This window comes from Giraffa tippelskirchi, chromosome 2, assembly GCF_054371585.1.
Source record: "Giraffa tippelskirchi isolate mGirTip1 chromosome 2, T2T-mGirTip1v1.2.pri, whole genome shotgun sequence".
Lineage (NCBI taxonomy): Eukaryota > Metazoa > Chordata > Mammalia > Artiodactyla > Giraffidae > Giraffa > Giraffa tippelskirchi.
The window spans coordinates 109,245,323-109,261,839 of record NC_137276.1 but is presented as its reverse complement, the minus strand read 5'-3'; the positions used below and the strand labels follow the sequence as shown (position 1 = coordinate 109,261,839).

Below are 16,517 nucleotides of genomic sequence, written 5' to 3'. Positions count from 1 at the left end.
CGGATGCACTCAGCACCACGGCCACTGCATTTTGCTGAGCGAAAGAAGCCAGACCCCAAAGGCCACCTGGTGTATGATTCCATGCATGTGACCCCCTAGAAAAGACACAACTGCAGTGATTTTGAATCACCACTGGTTGGGGCTTTGGACCGAGGGAGGAGCTGGTTCTCGTGCAACAGGAGTTTGGGGGCCTGTATGGTCTGGTGGGGGTGTGTCTGCGTTTGTCAAAACTCAGAGAACTGCGCATGGCAAAGTGTGGGTCGAAGGCCAGAGGGGTAGGGCCGCTAGCAGGTACTTGCTTCCATAGGGGCAAGCTGATGGACTTCCTCTCCCTTAGTCTGCTTTTTGCTGACTTCGTTGTTCTTTATTATTATTTTTTATCTTCTGCCTGCGTTTGGGCTTGCTCTTTTTCTGGACCGTGTACTCTCAAGGTGTTTTTTGTAGATGGTGTACAGGTGGCTTCTTTTCAGAATAGCTGTCTTATCCGAAATGCTCTAATCTCCATCCACCTGATATGCCACTTCCCTCAGACTTTCAAGATTTCCTTCCACTGTCTTCAGGTATGTTGATTGGCTGAGTGAAGTCGGATGCCAAACTCTCTGGAAGGTTTTAGGCTGTTTCCTCGTATTTAATGTCAGACATTTCACCAGTGTGTCAGCTACACACCGTTTTCCATTCATCCTGTCGTGTGTTTGGTCAAAGTTCCAAATCTGAAGCACCATGTTTCTTTCCCTTCTCTCTGGAAAATGTTCTGTTTCTCCCTTTGCTGCACATGTTGTCTCTCTGGAAACCCCATCTGATGGAGCTGGACCTTCCCTCCATCCTGCTCTGTGCTTGAGACATGTCTCGGTTCTTCTCTCTTACTCCTTCTCCCTTTGGCTGGTCTGTCCACTGTTCAGCCCTGGTGCTTGGGGGAGACGTCCTACAGCAGGTGACAGCACTGTCCCAACTTTAAGCTCTGCGATGCCCAGTCACTGAGATGGGGGGTTCACAGCCCCTCACCTGCAGAGCCATGGAGACAGGTGGGAGGGGAGCAGCTGGCAAGCACACATGGGTGGGGCTTCGGGACCCTAGGTTAGTCCTGTGTTTGCTTAGAGAACCTCATACAGCTCAGGGGGATCCAGCCCTCAAGGGACACTAAATTAGACCTGTGTTTGCTTAGAGAAGCTCACACAACTCAGGAGTGGTCCAGCTCTCAACCAGAACATGCATTTTACAAGCAGCAAACTCGTGTAAATAAACGAGAAGTGATAGGGGCTCAAAACACCAACAAGGAAAGGGAAGCCTCAGGGAGCCTTCAGCTGGACCAACACATACCTGGAAGGGGTATAAAAGGCCCACAGCCCTGAGCAGCTCGCACAGACTCACTCACACACACTCACATCCTCACCCTCCTCCAGCCCCACCGCCTCCACCATGGCCACCTCCGCCCTGTCTGTCTGCTCCAGTGACCTGAGCTACGGCAGCCGGGTCTGCCTGCCCGGGTCCTGGGACTCCTGCACCGGCTCCTCCTGGCAGGTGGAAGACTGTCCAGAGAGCTGCTGCGAGCCCCCCTGCTGTGCCACCGGCTGCTGCACCCCAGCCCCCCGCCTGACCCTCCTCTGCACCCCAGTGAGCTGCGAATCCAGCCCCTGCTGCCAGCCAGCCTGCAGCAGCTCCTGCCCGGCCTTGTGCTGCCAGCGGTCTAGCTGCCAGTCCTCCTGTTGCACCTCCTCTCCCTGCCAGCAGGCCTGTTGTGAGCCCGTCTGCTGCAGGCCCGTCTGCTGCAGGCCTGTTTGCTGCACACCTATCTGTTGCAGGCCCGTGTGCTGTGAGGCGTCCCCCTGCTCAGCCCCCTCGTCCTACTGCAGACCCTCCTCCTCCGTGTCCCTCCTCTGCCGCCCCGTGTGCCACACCGCCTGCTGCGTGCCCACCCCCTCCTGCCAGCCCAGCTGCTGCCGCCCAGCCTCCTGCGTGTCCTTGCTCTGCCGGCCCGTGTGCTCCCGCCCTGCTTGCTGCATCCCAACCTCGGCCCCGGAGCCCTGTTGCTGACCTGGCACATTGCCAACTCCTTCCAGGGCCAATGCTGACTTTCACCTGAAACTTCCGTAGACTTGAGCCCGGTCTGGGGTCTCCTTCTGCCCCAGAATTTCCTGTTAGCAGCCTTGGCTGGCTCCTGGTTCCCTCCAGGCCCTGAGTGTCAGCAAGCATCCTGCTCTCCATCCTTGTTGGTCATGGATTTTGTCCTGACCTAGGTGAGGGGTCTGCCTGTTGAGAAATAAAGCCATTGTCATGCCCTCTCTGTGCCTTGAGTGCATATCTGTTCAAACCCTGGGAAGACCTTTGTTGTAGAGAGTGGGCTGGGCCGGTTTAGAAACCTGGCCTTGAGCTGCATCCAGGACAGTAACAGCATCAGGCACGGCTAACCACGCCCTGCTGCTCTCTGCCTGGGTGTCCTGTGGCCATAGATCCACTGCAGCCTCTGGCCCAAGTATCCTGCTCACCTGTAGACCCCTGCATGCAGTGAGTGATGGGGTGGCAGTGGGGCGCATGTTCAGGCCCCGGGCATGCACACTGGAAGCATGAGGCCTCACTAGGGACAAAGGAGACCCCGTTTAAAAAGCATCTGCTTTGAATACGTAAAGCTTCCTCCAGAAACAGCTTCAGACAGGCCAGTGCCAGCCGTTCTCTGGTGCCCTGGACAAGAGTGTGAGTGCTTCCCTCTGTGTGCGGAGGTCTGGATGGTGAGAGCCACATGCAGTGATGCTGGGAGGTTGTGTGAGTCAGGGTTCTCCAGAGAAAGAGCCAATTAGACATGTGCACATATGCAGTGATTGATGTTTAGGAGCTAGCTTACACAGGCGGGCAAGACCCCAATCTGCAGGGTGAGGTTCCAGGGAAGAGTTGGTGTTGCAGCTACAGTTGACCTGCTGGTACAGTCTCTTCCTCCTTGGGGGACCTTGGTCTGGTCTCAAGGTCTTCAACTACTTGGGTGAGGCCCACCCACATTTTATAGGGCAATCTGTTTTGCTCAGAGTCCACTGATATCAGTATCGATCTCACCTAAGAAACAACTGTGTCATGACATCCAGACATGTTTACCCAGACAAGTGGACACCATGGCCTCGTCAAGTTGACACTTGAAGCTATCCATCACAGGGACCGACAGCCAAGGGGGATGGGGTTTTGGAAATGGCAGGTGCTCACTGGGTGATGCCCACAGGAATTCAAGTATTAAGGCAGCTATCCCTCCTGAGAAATACGGAGAGGAGGGACATACCCTGGCCCTGTAGGGACAGTGCTGGGTAGGCAAACACCTGCAGGACAGCATGAAGGGCCTTGACTGGGGGCCTCAAATGTAATTGTACCTATTATAATGTGCATGAGTGTGTGCTGAGTTGCTTCAAGCATGTCTGATTCTTTGTGACCTTATGGACTGTAACCTGCCCGATTCTTCTGTCCATGAGATTCTCCAGGCAGGAGTACAGGAGTGGGTTTCTGTGCCTTCCTCCAGGGGTACTTCCTGACCCAGGGATCAAATCTGTGTCTCCTGCAGTTCCTGCTGGCAGGTGAATTCCTTACTGCTAAGCCACAGGGGAAGCCCAACTATTATAATAGCCACATTTAAAAGTGAAAAAAGACAGGTAGAGTTTATTTAATTACATTTTATTAAACCCAATATATGCAAAACTTTTAAAGGGATGGAAACACCAGACCACCTTACCTGTCTCCTGAGAAACCTGTATGTGGGTCAAGAAGCAACGATTATAACTGGATATATAACAGCGGACTGTTTCCAAATTGAGAAAAGAGTATCAAAGCTGTATATTGTCACCCTGCTTATTTAGCTTATATGCAGAGTACATCATGCGAAATGCCAGGCGGGATGAAGTACAAGCTGCAATCAAGATTGCTAGGAGAAATATCAACAACCTGAGTTATACAGATGATACCACCCTTATGGCCGAAAGTGAAGAGAAACTAAAGAGCCTCTTGATGAGGGTGAAAGAGGAGAGTGAAAAAGCTGACATGACGCTCAACGTTCAAAAAACTAAGATCATGGCATCTGGTCCCATCATTTCATGGGAAATAGATGGGGAAACGATGGAAACAGTGACAGACTTTATTTTGGGGGGCTCCAAAATCACTGCAGATGGTGACTGCAGCCATGAAATGAAAAGGTGCTTGCTCCTTGGGAGAAAAGCTATGAGCAACCGAGATAGCATATTAAGAAGCAGGGACATTACTTTGCCAACAAAGGTCTGTCTAGTCAAAGCTATAGGTTTTCCAGTAGTCATGTATGGATGTGAGAGTTGGACCATAAAGAAGGCTGAGCACCAAAGAATTGATGTTCTCGAACTGTGGTGTTGGAGAAGACTCTTGAGAGTCCCTTGGACAGCAAGGAGATCAAGCCTGAATATTCCTTTGGAAGGACTGATGGTAAAGCTGAAGCTCCAATCCATTGGCCACGTGATGCGAAGAGCTGACTCATTAGGAAAGACTCTAAAGTTGGGAATGATTGACAGCAAGAGGAGAAGAGGGTGGCAGAGGGTGAGATGCTTAGATAGCATCATCGACTCAGTGGGTATGAATTTGAGCAAACTGTGGGAGATAGTGGGGGACAGAGGAGCCTGGCATGCTGCAGTCCATGGGGTCACAAAGAGATGGACATGGCTGAGGACCTGAGCAAGCATGCATTCTTTACCTCTGTGCTTTGGAGGAACTAGCAGTGTTTGTCCTGAAAACCACAGAGTTGATTTTCTGTGGTGTTAATTTCCCTCTTTCCCACCTCTGTTGTAAATTTTCAGCTCAGCTGCCTGGTGGTAAATTTCCTTGGACACATGCTTCTTCTGTGTCTAGCACTGACGTTGGCCTGGGGGAAGGCCTGGATAAGAGCCTTGATCCTACATGCAGATGACTGGCTTCCAGTCCCAGTCCTGATACTTTGGGCTGTGTGACCTTGAGATGGTTGCTTAACGTCTCTGTGCCTGGGCTTCCTCATCGATTTACAGAAACTTCCTTGCTGAGGAAACTTCCTTCCTTCCTTCCTTCTTTCTTTCCTTCCTTCCTTCCTTCACTCAGCATTGTTCCTGTTGTTCAGTTGCTCAGTCGTGTCCCACTCTTCGTGACCTCATGGTCTACAGCAGAACAGGCCTCCCTGTCCTTCACCATCTCCCAGAGCTTGCTCAAACTCATGTCCCTTGAGTCAATGATGCTATCTAACCAAGTCGTCCTGTGTTGTCCCCTGTTCCTCCTGCTTTAATCTTTCCCAGCATCAGGGTCTTTTCTAATGAGTCAGCTCTTTGAATCAGGTGGCCAAAGGATTGGAGCTGCAGCTTCAGCATCGGTCCTTCCAGTGAATACTCAGGGTTGATTTCCTTTCGGATCTTACCTCAGATATTTTCTATATCTTTTCTGGAGCCAAACAAAGGTGAAATGGGAAAACATCCTGCAACATGGGATATTTATACTCACAAGTTTAATGAGTGAAAACTATTGTGGAAACTACGCCAGCACTAATGAGGGGCTCCTGCAGCCAGCTCTCAACGCCAACAAGGAAGGGAGGGCCTGGGAGTCTCCTGTGGGGACAACACAAGCCACGGGCCAGGTATAAAAGCCCTGCATCCCCAAGCACCTCACACACACAGCTCATACACTCACGCACACGGACACCTCTTCCAGCCCCATCACCTCCACCATGGCTGCCTCCACCCTGTCCGTCTGCTCTGGCGACCTGAGTTACGACTGTCCAGAGAGCTGCTGCGAGCCCCCCTGCTGTGCCCCCAGCTGCTGTGACCCGGCCCCCCGCCTGACCCTCCTCTGCGCCCCAGTGAGCTGCGAGTCCAGCCCCTGCTGCCAGCCATCCTGCAGCGGCTCCTGCCCAGCCTCCGGCTGCCAGCAGTCTAGCTGCCAGTCCTCCTGCTACACCTCCTCCCCCTGCCAGCAGGCCTGCTGTGTGCCCGTCTGCTGCAGATCTGTCTGCTACAGGCCTGTCTGTTGCATACCTGTCTGCTGTACACCTGTGTGCTGCAGGCCTGTCTGCTGTGAGGCCTCCCCTTGCTCAACCTCCTCACGTTGCCAGCAGTCCAGCTGCCAGCCCTCCTGCTGCACCTCCTCCCCCTGCCAGCAGGACTGCTGTGAGCCCGTCTGCTGCAGGCCTGTCTGCTGCAGGCCTGTCTGTTGCACGCCTGTCTGCTGTACACCTGTGTGCTGCAGGCCTGTCTGCTGCAGGCCCGTGTGCTCTGAGGCGTCCCCCTGCTCAGCCCCCTCGTCCTGCTGCAGACCCTCCTCCTCCTCCGTGTCCCTCCTCTGCCGCCCTGTGTGCCGCCCCGCCTGCTACGGGCCCACCTCCTCCTGCCAGCCCAGCTGCTGCCGCCCGGCCTCCTGTGTGTCCCTGCTCTGCAAGCCTGTGTGCTCCCGCCCTGCTTGCTGCCTCCCAACCTCAGCCCCGGAACCCTGCTGCTGACCTGGCATGTCACCCCAGGGCCAGCCGGGCTCAGGTTCCACCTGTGACTCGGCCCTCTGTCCTGACCTGGGCTGGGTGGCTGCCCTCACTCAGGACTGGGTCCCCGATGTCTCCACTGTCCTGACCAACTGAGCTACCCCAGGAACCCCGACCTCATGGCTCCCAGGGCTCCTGCCTCCCAGGAGTCGCCTCCAGCTGTCTCTGGGTCACCTGCCCCCTACCCCTCCAGGTCCTCTGTCCGGGTCACTTGGCCTCGACTTCCAACCTGTCAGCGCCCCCTCAGGCACTTGGATAAATAAACTCACTTCATCACCTGGTCTGCTCCCTTCATGTGATTCTCTGGTGGGGTGGGTGCAGGGGTGGAAGGAAACCAATGATTGTGACCTGACACTAGTCTCCTCCAGCTGTGAGTATTTCTGGCAGTGAGTGTGTTAGTCACTCAGTCGTGTCCGACTCTTTGAGACCCCCATGGACTGTAGCCCAGCAGGCTCCTCTGTCCATTCTCCAGGCAAGAATACTGGAGTGGGTTGCCATTCCCTTCTCCAGGGACTCTTCCTGACTCAGGGATCGAACCCGATCTCCTACATTGCAGGCAGATTCTTTCCCATCTGAGTCACCGGGGAAGCCCCGGCAGGAATTGACTGAGACCCCAAAGGACAGTGGCCTGACTCCTCTGGGCAGGTCACCGGCTGGGGCTCCTGCTTCTCCAAGAAGTCAGTGCCCGCTCAGGCCCTGGTCCGCGGCTGGTCCCCTGCAGACCCCTCATGGTCTAGGGGTTTCTCAGGCTCCCTGGACTGCTTCTGCCCACTTGAAACATAAGGGCAAACTGGCCCCTTGAGTCCGCTCCGTGTGGGTGGCCTGAGGACCCCATGTAACACAACCTGTATGTGGCTGGGGTCACCCCTTTTGGTCCGCCAGTGGGTCTGCACTTTTAGCAGAAATATGGTGGGAGGGGAGAGGGCTGCTCCAACCGTGTGGTTGAGAGGGGCTGGATGACCTTCCCACCTGACTGATCCAGAGAGCTAACAAGGTCAGGGCACAAGGAGGCTGAGATGCTGGGCTTGAGGAGGACAGCACAGGCCCGCCTGGGAGGGGAAAGAAACAGAGTGGGTCTCACAGCTGCCCAGCTCGCCACCTCGAGAAGGATTCCAGGACCCAGGCCTGACACCCCGGTGGAGCACCATGGACCCCTCAGTTTTAGAGCTGTCCTGCGAATTGGGGGCAGCATGGGGCAGCTAGTGTCTGGGGTCAGGATGCCAGACAGAAGAGAGCTGTTCTGAGGAACTCCCCTGTCCACAGCGGGTCTCCCTTAAGTGTCCCCTGAGAAATGATAAGCAAACAGCTTTGAGGCTGAGCCTGCTGCTACTGCTAAGTCGCTTCAGTCGTGTCCGACTCAGTGCGACCCCACAGATGGCAGCTCACCAGGCTCCACCGTCCCTAGGATTCTCCAGGCAAGAATACTGGAGTGGGTTGCCATTTCCTTCTCCAGTGCATGAAAGGGAAAAGTGAAAGTGAAGTCGCTCAGTCGTGTCCGACTCTTAGCGACCCCATGGACTGTAGCCTACCAGGCTCCTCCGTCCATGGGATTTTCCAGGCAAGAGTACTGGAGTGGGGTGCCATTGAAAACCCATAAAGTTAGCTGGACTGATTTGCAGAGACGAAACAGAGCCTTAAAGGGACCTGCCCCCACCTGCCTGTTGGAAATATTCATAATTCTCAGGACACGGGTTGGCTCTTCCAAAGGATATTGCCTCAACTCTGAGATAAAATAGTAGGAATGGAAGAGGAGGAATTAGGACAGACCCCACAGATATTAAAAGGCAGTTAAGGTGGAATGGACTCATTCCTTGAAGACACAAATAACCTAAACTTACTTAAAAACCAGATCTCCTTAATTGTCCGTATCAACTTAACATATCTTGTTTTTTAAGGCAGTTCTAGGTTCACAGCAAAACTGAGTGGGAAGTACAGAGTTCCTATATGTCCTCCCCTCACACATCGCAGCCTACCCCACCATCAGTATCTTGTGATTTGATGTATTTGTTACAAATGGGCTACATTCCTTATAATGGATAAACCTACACTGACACATTAATATCACCCAAAGCCCATAGGTTAGGTTAGAGTTCACTCTTGCTGTTGCTAAGTTCTATGTGTTTTGATACATGTATTATAACACATATGGACCATTAGGGAATAGTTTCCCTGCCCTAAAAATCCTCTGTGCTCCATCTATTCATCTCTTCTTCCCTGCTAACCCCTGGCAACCACTGATCTTTTTACTGACTCCATAGTTTTGTCTTTTGCAGAAAAGGTATCCTTGGAACCATCAGGAAAGGAAACTTTTCCCATCGGCTTCTTTCACTTAGTAATGTGCATGTAAGTTTCCTCCATGTTTCTTCATGCCTTGGTAGCCTTTTTTCTATTTTTTTATTGAGGTAAAATATTCATAACACCAAGTTTACAACCTTAACCACTTTAAAGTGTAGAGTTCAATGGTATTAAGTACATTCATAACCTTGTGTAACCATCACCACTATCCATACTCAGGACTCTTTATCTTGCAAAACAAACTCTATACACATTAAGCACAATTCCCATACTTCTTTCTCAAAGCCCCTGGAAAGCGTCATTCTACTTTTCATCTCTAAAGTACTTCATGTAAGTGAAATCACAAAGTATTTGTCTTTTTGTGACTGGCTTATTTATCTTGCCATAATGTCCTCATGGTTCATCCGTAACAGTACCAGATTTACTTCTTTTTAACGGTAAATAATAGTCCATTCTATGTGTATATATACCACATTTTGCTTATTCATTCATCCATCAGTGAACACCTGAATTGCTTCCACTTTTCAGCTATTGTGAAAAAGGCTTCTATGAACGTGCTTTTATAAATATCTCTTCAAGATTCTGCTTTCAATTCTTTTCAGCATATACCCAGTAAAATTACTGGATCATACAGTAATTCTCCTTTTAATTTACTGAGGAACCATCATACTGATTTCCATGTAGCTGTACCAGTTCATGTTCCCACCAACAGTGTACAAGTGTTCCAATTTCTTCACACTCTCACCAATATTTATGTTGCTGCTTTTTAAAATAAATGATCATTATACCAGGAGGTATAAGGTGGTACCTCATTGTAGTTTTGATTTGCATTTCTCTAATGATTAGTTATATTGAGTATATTTTCATGTGCTTATTAGCCATTGGTATATCTTCTTTGGAAAAAGGTCTGTTCGTACCCTTTGCTCATTTTTGAGTTAAGTTTTTTGTTGTTGTTGTTATTGAGTTTTAGGAGTTCTCTACACATTCTGGATGCCATGATCTTAGTTTTCTGAACATTGAGCTTTAAGCCAACGTTTTCACTCTCCTCTTTCACCTTCATCAAGAGGCTCTTTAGTTCTTCTTCACTTCTGCCATAAGGGTGGTGTCATCCGCATATCTGAGGCTATTGATATTTCTCCCGGCAGTCTTGATTCCAGCTTGTGTTTCTTCCAGCCCAGCGTTTCTCATGATGTACTCTGCATAGAAGTTAAATAAGCAGGGTGACAATATACAGCCTTGACGTACTCCTTTTCCTATTTGGAACCAGTCTGTTGTTCCATGTCCAGTTCTAACTGTTGCTTCCTGACCTGCATACAGGTTTCTCAAGAGACAGGTCAGATGGTCTGGTATTCCCATCTCTTTCAGAATTTCCCACAGTTTATTGTGATCCACACAGTCAAAGGCTTTGGCATAATCAATAAAGCAGAAATGGATGTTTCTCTGGAACTCTCTTGCTTTTTCGATGATCCAGCGGATATTGGCAATTTGATCTCTGGTTCCTCTGCCTTTTCTAAAACCAGCTTGAACATCTGGAAGTTCACGGTTCACGTATTGCTGAAGCCTGGCTTGGAGAATTTTGAGCATTACTTTACTAGCATGTGAGATGAGTGCAATTGTGCGGTAGTTTGAGCATTCTTTGGCATTGCCTTTCTTTGGGATTGGAATGAAAACTGACCTTTTCCAGTCCTGTGGCCACTGCTGAGTTTTCCAAATTTGCTGGCATATCGAGTGCAGCACTTTCACAGCATCACCTTTGAGGATTTGAGATAGCTCAACTGGAATTCCATCACCTCCACTAGCTTTGTTCGTAGTGATGCTTTCTAAGGCCCACTTGACTTCACACTCCAGGATGTCTGGCTCTAGGTGAGTGATCACACCATCGTGATTATCTGGGTCGTGAAGATCCTTTTTGTACAGTTTTTCTGTGTGTGTGTGGCATCTGGTCCCATCACTTCATGGGAAATAGATGGGGAAACAGTGGAAACAGTGTCAGACTTTATTTTTGGGGGCTCTAGAATCACTGCTGATGGTGACTGCAGCCATGAAATTAAAAGACGCTTACTCCTTGGAAGGAAGGTTATGGCCAACCTAGATAGCATATTTAAAAGCAGAGACATTACTTTGCCAACAAAAGTCCTTCTAGTCAAGGCTATGGTTTTTCCAGTGGTCATGTATGGATGTGAGATTTGGACAGTGAAGAAAGCTGAGCGCCGAAGAATTGATGCTTTTGAACTGTGGTGTTGGAGAAGACTCTTGAGAGTCCCTTGGACTGCAAGGAGATCCAATCAATCCATCCTGAAAGAGATCAATCCTGGGTGTTCATTGGAAGGTCTGATGTTGAAGCTGAGACTCCAATACTTTGGCCACCTCATGCGAAGGGTTGACTCATTGGAAAAGACCCTAATGCTGGGTAAGATTGGGGGCGGGAGGAGAAGGGGACGACAGAGGATGAGATGGTTGGATGACATCACCGACTCAATGGACATGGGTTTGGGTAGACTCTGGGAGTTGGTGATGGACAGAGAGGCCTGGCGTGCTTTGATTCATGGGGTAGCAAAGAGTCGGACACGACTGAGCGACTGAACTGAACTAATACATTCTTGATATCAATATCTTATCAGATATACGATCTTCAAATGTTTTCTCACATTTCTTTTGGTTACCTTTGTTCTCTGTTGATACTACATTTTGATGAAAAATACTTAAAATTTTAGTGAAGTGCAGTTTTTATATTTTCGTATGTTGACTGTGGCATTGGTGTCATATCCAGGAAATGACTGCCAAATTCAAGGTTGTGAAGTTTTGTCCTATTTTTTCTTCAAAGAATTTTAGAGTTACAGGTCTTACATTTAGATTGAGGATCCACTTTGAGTTAATTTTGTGTATGATATTAGGTATGGATCTAACTTCATTCTTAGGCATGTGAATATCCACTTTTCCTAGAACCATTTGTTGAAAGGCTGTTTTTCCTCCAGTGAATGGACTTAATACCCTCGTCAAAAATGACTTGACCTAATGTGTGAGGGTTTATTTTTGGATCCTGTATTCTCTTCCATTGATCTCTATGTCTGACTTTGTGCCAGTACCATTCTATTTGATTCCTGCTGCGTTATAGTGAGTTTTGAAATCAGGAAGTATGATCCCTCTGGCTTTGTTCTTTTTAAGGATTTTTTTTTCTTTTGGTTATTCAGTTCAGTTCAATTGCTCAGTTTTGTCCGACTCTTTGCGACCCCATGAATCGCAGCACGCCAGACCTCCCTGTCCATTACCAGCTCCCAGAGTTTACCAAAACCCATGTCCATCGAGTCGGTGATGCCATCCAACCATTTCATCCTCTGTCGTCCCCTTCTCCTCCTGCCCTCAATCTTTTCCAGCATTAGGGTCTTTTCTAATGAGTCAACTCTTCGCATGAGGTGGCCAAAGTATTGGAGTTTCAGCTTCAACATCAGTCCTTCCAATGAACACCCAGGATTAATCTCCTTTAGGATGGACTGGTTGGATCTCCTTGCTGTCCAAGGGACTCTCAAGAGTCTTCTCCAACACCACAGTTCAAAAGCATCAATTCTTCTGTGCTCAGCTTTCTTCACCGTTCAAATCTCACATCCATACATGACCACTGGAAAAACCATAGCCTTGACTAGACGGACCTTTGTTGGCAACGTAATGTCTCTGCTTTTAGACATGCTATCTAGGTTGGTCATAACCTTCCTTCCAAGGAGTAAGCGTCTTTTTATTTCATGGCTGCAGTCACCATCAGCGGTGATTTTGGAGCCCAAGAAACTAAAGTCTGACACTGTTTCCACTGTTTCCCCATCTGTTTCCCATGAAGTGATGAGATCAGATGCCATGATCTTAGTTTTCTGAACGCTGAGCTTTAAGCCAACTTCTTCACTCTCCTCTTTCACTTTCATCAAGAGGCTCTTATGTTCTTCTTCGCTTTCTGCCATAAGGATGGTCTCATCTGCATATCTGAGGTTATTGATATTTCTCCCTGCAATCTTGACTCCAGTTTGTGTTTCTTCCAGCCCAGCATTTCTCATGATGGACTCTGCATATAAGTTAAATAAGCAGGGTCACAATATACAGCCTTGACGTACTCCTTTTCCTATTTGGAACCTGTCTGTTGTTCCATGTCCAGTTCTAACTGTTGCTTCCTGACCTGCATACAGGTTTCTCAAGAGACAGGTCAGATGGCCTGGTATTCCCATCTCTCAGAATTTTCCACAGTTTATTGTGATGCACACTGTCAAAGGCTTTGGCATAGTCAATAAAGCAGAAATAGCTGTTTTTCTGGAACTCTCTTGCTTTTTCGATGATCCAGCAGATGTTGGCAATTTGATCTCTGGTTCCTCCGCCTTTTCTAAAACCAGCTTAAACATCTGGAAGTTCACGGTTCACGTATTGCTGAAGCCTGGCTTGGAGAATTTTGAGCATTACTTTACTAGTGTGTGAGATGAGTGCAATTGTGTGGTAGTTTGAGCATTCTTTGCCTTTGGGATTGGAATGAAAACTGACCTTTTCCAGTCCTGTGGCCACTGCTGAGTTTTCCTATTCGCTGGCATATTGAGTGCAGCACTTTCACAGCATCATCTTTCAGGATTTGAAGTAGCTCAACTGGAATTCCATCACCTCCACCAGCTTTGTTCGTAGGGATGCTTTGTGTTCCCATGGACTATAGTCCATGGAATTCTCTAGGCCAGAACACAGGAGTGGGTAGCCTTTCCCTTCTCCAGGGGATCTTCCCAACCCAGGGATCGAACCCAGGTCTCCTGCATTGCAGGGGGATTCTTTACCAGCTGAGCCACAAGGGAAGCCCTTTGGTTATTCAGGGTCCCTTAAAATTCCATATGAATTTTTGAAAGAGTTTTTTTATTTCTCCAAACAGTCATCAAGATGTTGATAGCAACTGCATTAAATATATAGATTGCTTTGGATAGTAATGATATCTTAACAATATTAAACCTTCCAATCCATAAATATGGGAAGTGTTTCCATTTACTTATGTCTTCTTTTATTTCTTTCAACAATGATTTGTAGTTTTCACTGTAGAAATTTTTGACCTCCTTGATTAATTCCTAAGTATTTTACTTTTTCGATGATATTCTAAATGGAATCATTTTTGTAATTTCCTTTTAGCTTTCATTATTAGTGTATAGAAATGCAACTAATTTTTCATATATTGACTTTGTATCCTGCTGTTTTGCTGAATTCACTTATTAGTTGTAACGGTTTTGTGTGTAGGTATGGAATTTTTAAGATTTTGTACATATAAGAATTATGTACATATAACATCTGTGAACGGAGATGATTTTGCTTCTTCTTCAACTTAAATGCCTTTTTTTCTTTTGCCCAGCTGCTCTCCTAGTACTCCCAGGACTGATGAATAGCAGTTGCAAAAGTGGGCAACCTTGCCTAGCTCCTGATCTTAAAAGAAATGCTTTCAGTCTTTCAACGTTGAGTGTGATGTTTGCTGTGGGTGTTTCATATATGTATTTTTTAAAATTATATTGAGGCAGTTTCCTTATATTTTCAGTTTGTTGAGTGTTTTTATCATAAAAGGTGTTGAATTTTGTCAAGTGCTTTTTCTGCATCAATTGAGATGATTATGTATTTTCCACTCCATTCCATTAATGTGGTGTGTTATATTCATTGATTTTCATATGAATCCTTCCACCCGTTCATTCCCGCAGGCGATCCCCTTTGGTCATGGTGTACAATTCTTTTAATTTGCTGCTGAATTCAGTTTGCTAGTATTTTGATGAGGGTTTTTGTAAAAGACTGAATGCTTTTCCTCTAAGACCAAGAGCAAGACACAGGTTTCTTCTCTCTGCATTCCTTCAACATCATAGGTAAGATCACGTCTTGTGCAACAAAGTAACAAATAAAAGGGTGCATAATGAGGAAACAAAATCATCTCTACTCACAGAGGACGTGATTGTCCACATCGAAAACCCTTAATAAACTATAAAAAGACTCATAGAAATACATGAGGGTTTAGCAAGTTGAAGGATGCAAGCTTGGAGTAATAAAAATTAATTATATTTCTTGGGCTTCCCTGGGAGCTCAGTGGATAAGAATCCACCTGCCAATGCAGGGGACATGGATTCGACCTCTGATTGGGAAGATTCCACAGGCTGCAGAGCAACGAAAGCCGGTGCACCGCAACTACAGCCTGCATGCCACAATTACTGAAGCCCACACACCCTAGGGGGCTTCCCAGGTGGCTTAGTGGTAAAGAATCCACCTGCCAGTGCAGAAGACACAGGCAATGCAGGTTCGATCCCTGGGTTGGGAAAATCCCCTGGAGGAGGACATGGCAACCCACTCCAGTATTCTTGCCTGGAGTATCCCATGGACAGAGGAGCCTGGTGGGCCACAGTCCATGGGGTCACAAATAGTCAGACACGACTGGCAACTGAGCGTGCATGCATGTACACACTCTAGGACCTGCAAGCTACACTTACTGCGCCTACCTGCTGCAACCACTGAAGCCTGAGCACCGTGAGCGCATTCTCCACAAGAGAAGCCACTGCAATGAGAAAGCCCATGGACCGCAACTAGAAAAAGCCCTCACACAGAAGTGAAGACCCAGCACAACTGTAAATAATAAACAAACAAATAATTTTAGAAACTATTTATATTTCTACATAATACCAATGAAATTGAATTAACTTTTTTGTTTAAAAGTATATTAGAATAAACAAATGAAAACAGGTATAAGTTTTACAGAATATGTTCATAATGACATCTATAAAAACACTGATGAAAGAAAAAGAAGACACAAATAAGTGTAGAACTAGACCATGTCTACATGTTTAAATATTATTATGATGTCAGTTGCCTCCAAACTGGGGCCTCCCTGGTAGTTCAGCTGGTAAAGGATCTGCCTGAAATGCAGGTTACCCTGGTTTGACTCCTGGGTTGGGAAGATCCCCTGGAGAAGGGATAGACTACCCACTCCAGTACTCTTGGGCTTCCCTGGTGGCTCAGATGTTTGAGAATCTGCCTGCAATGCAGGAAACATGGGTTCAGTCCCTGGCTTGGAAAGATCCCCTGGAGGAGGGCTTGGCAACCCTCTCCAGGATTCTTGCCTGGAGAATCCCCATGGACAGAGGAGCCTGGCAGGCTACAGTCCATGGGGTCACAAAGAGTTGGACACGACTAAGCGACTAAACACAGCACATCGCCTCCAAATTGATCTATGGATTCAAAGTAATCCCAATAAAAAACAGGATTTCTTTGTTAGTACCAATAAGTTGACCCTAAAATTATTTGGAAAGGCAAAGGAGCTCAAGGAGCCAAAAAATTTGAAAATGAGTTAAGAAAGTTGGAGGTTTTATCCTATCTGACTTCAGTATTTAGCATAAAGCTATAATAATCAAGACAATCCAGTGCTGGCAAAGGTACAGTCCCAGACGAATGATACAGAAAAGAAAAACAGGCCCACACAAATGAAATCAACTGATTTTTGATAAAAGTGCAAAGGCAGTTTGGAACAATGGATGTCTATATGCAAAACAAACAAACAAAATAAACCTTGACCCATACCTCAATTTTTACTTAATGTAAAACTTTAATCAAAATTTATCAGAGAGCTAAATACAAAATGTAAAAGTTTTAAACTTTCAGAGGAAAACATAGGAGAAAATCTCTGTGACCTTGTGGTTAGGCAGAGTTCTTAGATTCAACACCAAAAGCATGATCGCTAAAAGAAAAAAATTAATACACTGGACTTTATCAG

At 47.4% G+C, this 16,517-nt stretch overlaps 3 protein-coding genes across 4 annotated transcripts in view; all 3 read left to right on the top strand.

Moving 5' to 3' along the window:
* The window catches only part of TSPEAR (thrombospondin type laminin G domain and EAR repeats), a 184,109-nt gene that overhangs the window by 105,756 nt on the left and 61,836 nt on the right, over nt 1-16,517 (top strand). The gene's annotated exons all lie outside the window — the stretch shown is intronic.
* On the top strand, nt 1,417-2,031 carry LOC145539124 (uncharacterized). The gene has a single exon (XM_081572614.1). It carries the CDS (start codon nt 1,417-1,419, stop codon nt 2,029-2,031), a length of 615 nt encoding a protein of 204 aa, XP_081428740.1.
* LOC145539123 (uncharacterized) lies at nt 5,678-6,445 on the top strand. The gene has a single exon (XM_081572613.1). It carries the CDS (start codon nt 5,678-5,680, stop codon nt 6,443-6,445), a length of 768 nt encoding a protein of 255 aa, XP_081428739.1.

Excerpts from the sequence above, each read along its gene's own strand:
- LOC145539124 (XM_081572614.1), top strand. The coding sequence starts at position 1,417 with ATGGCCACCTCCGCCCTGTCTGTCTGCTCCAGTGACCTGAGCTACGGC.
- LOC145539123 (XM_081572613.1), top strand. The coding sequence starts at position 5,678 with ATGGCTGCCTCCACCCTGTCCGTCTGCTCTGGCGACCTGAGTTACGAC.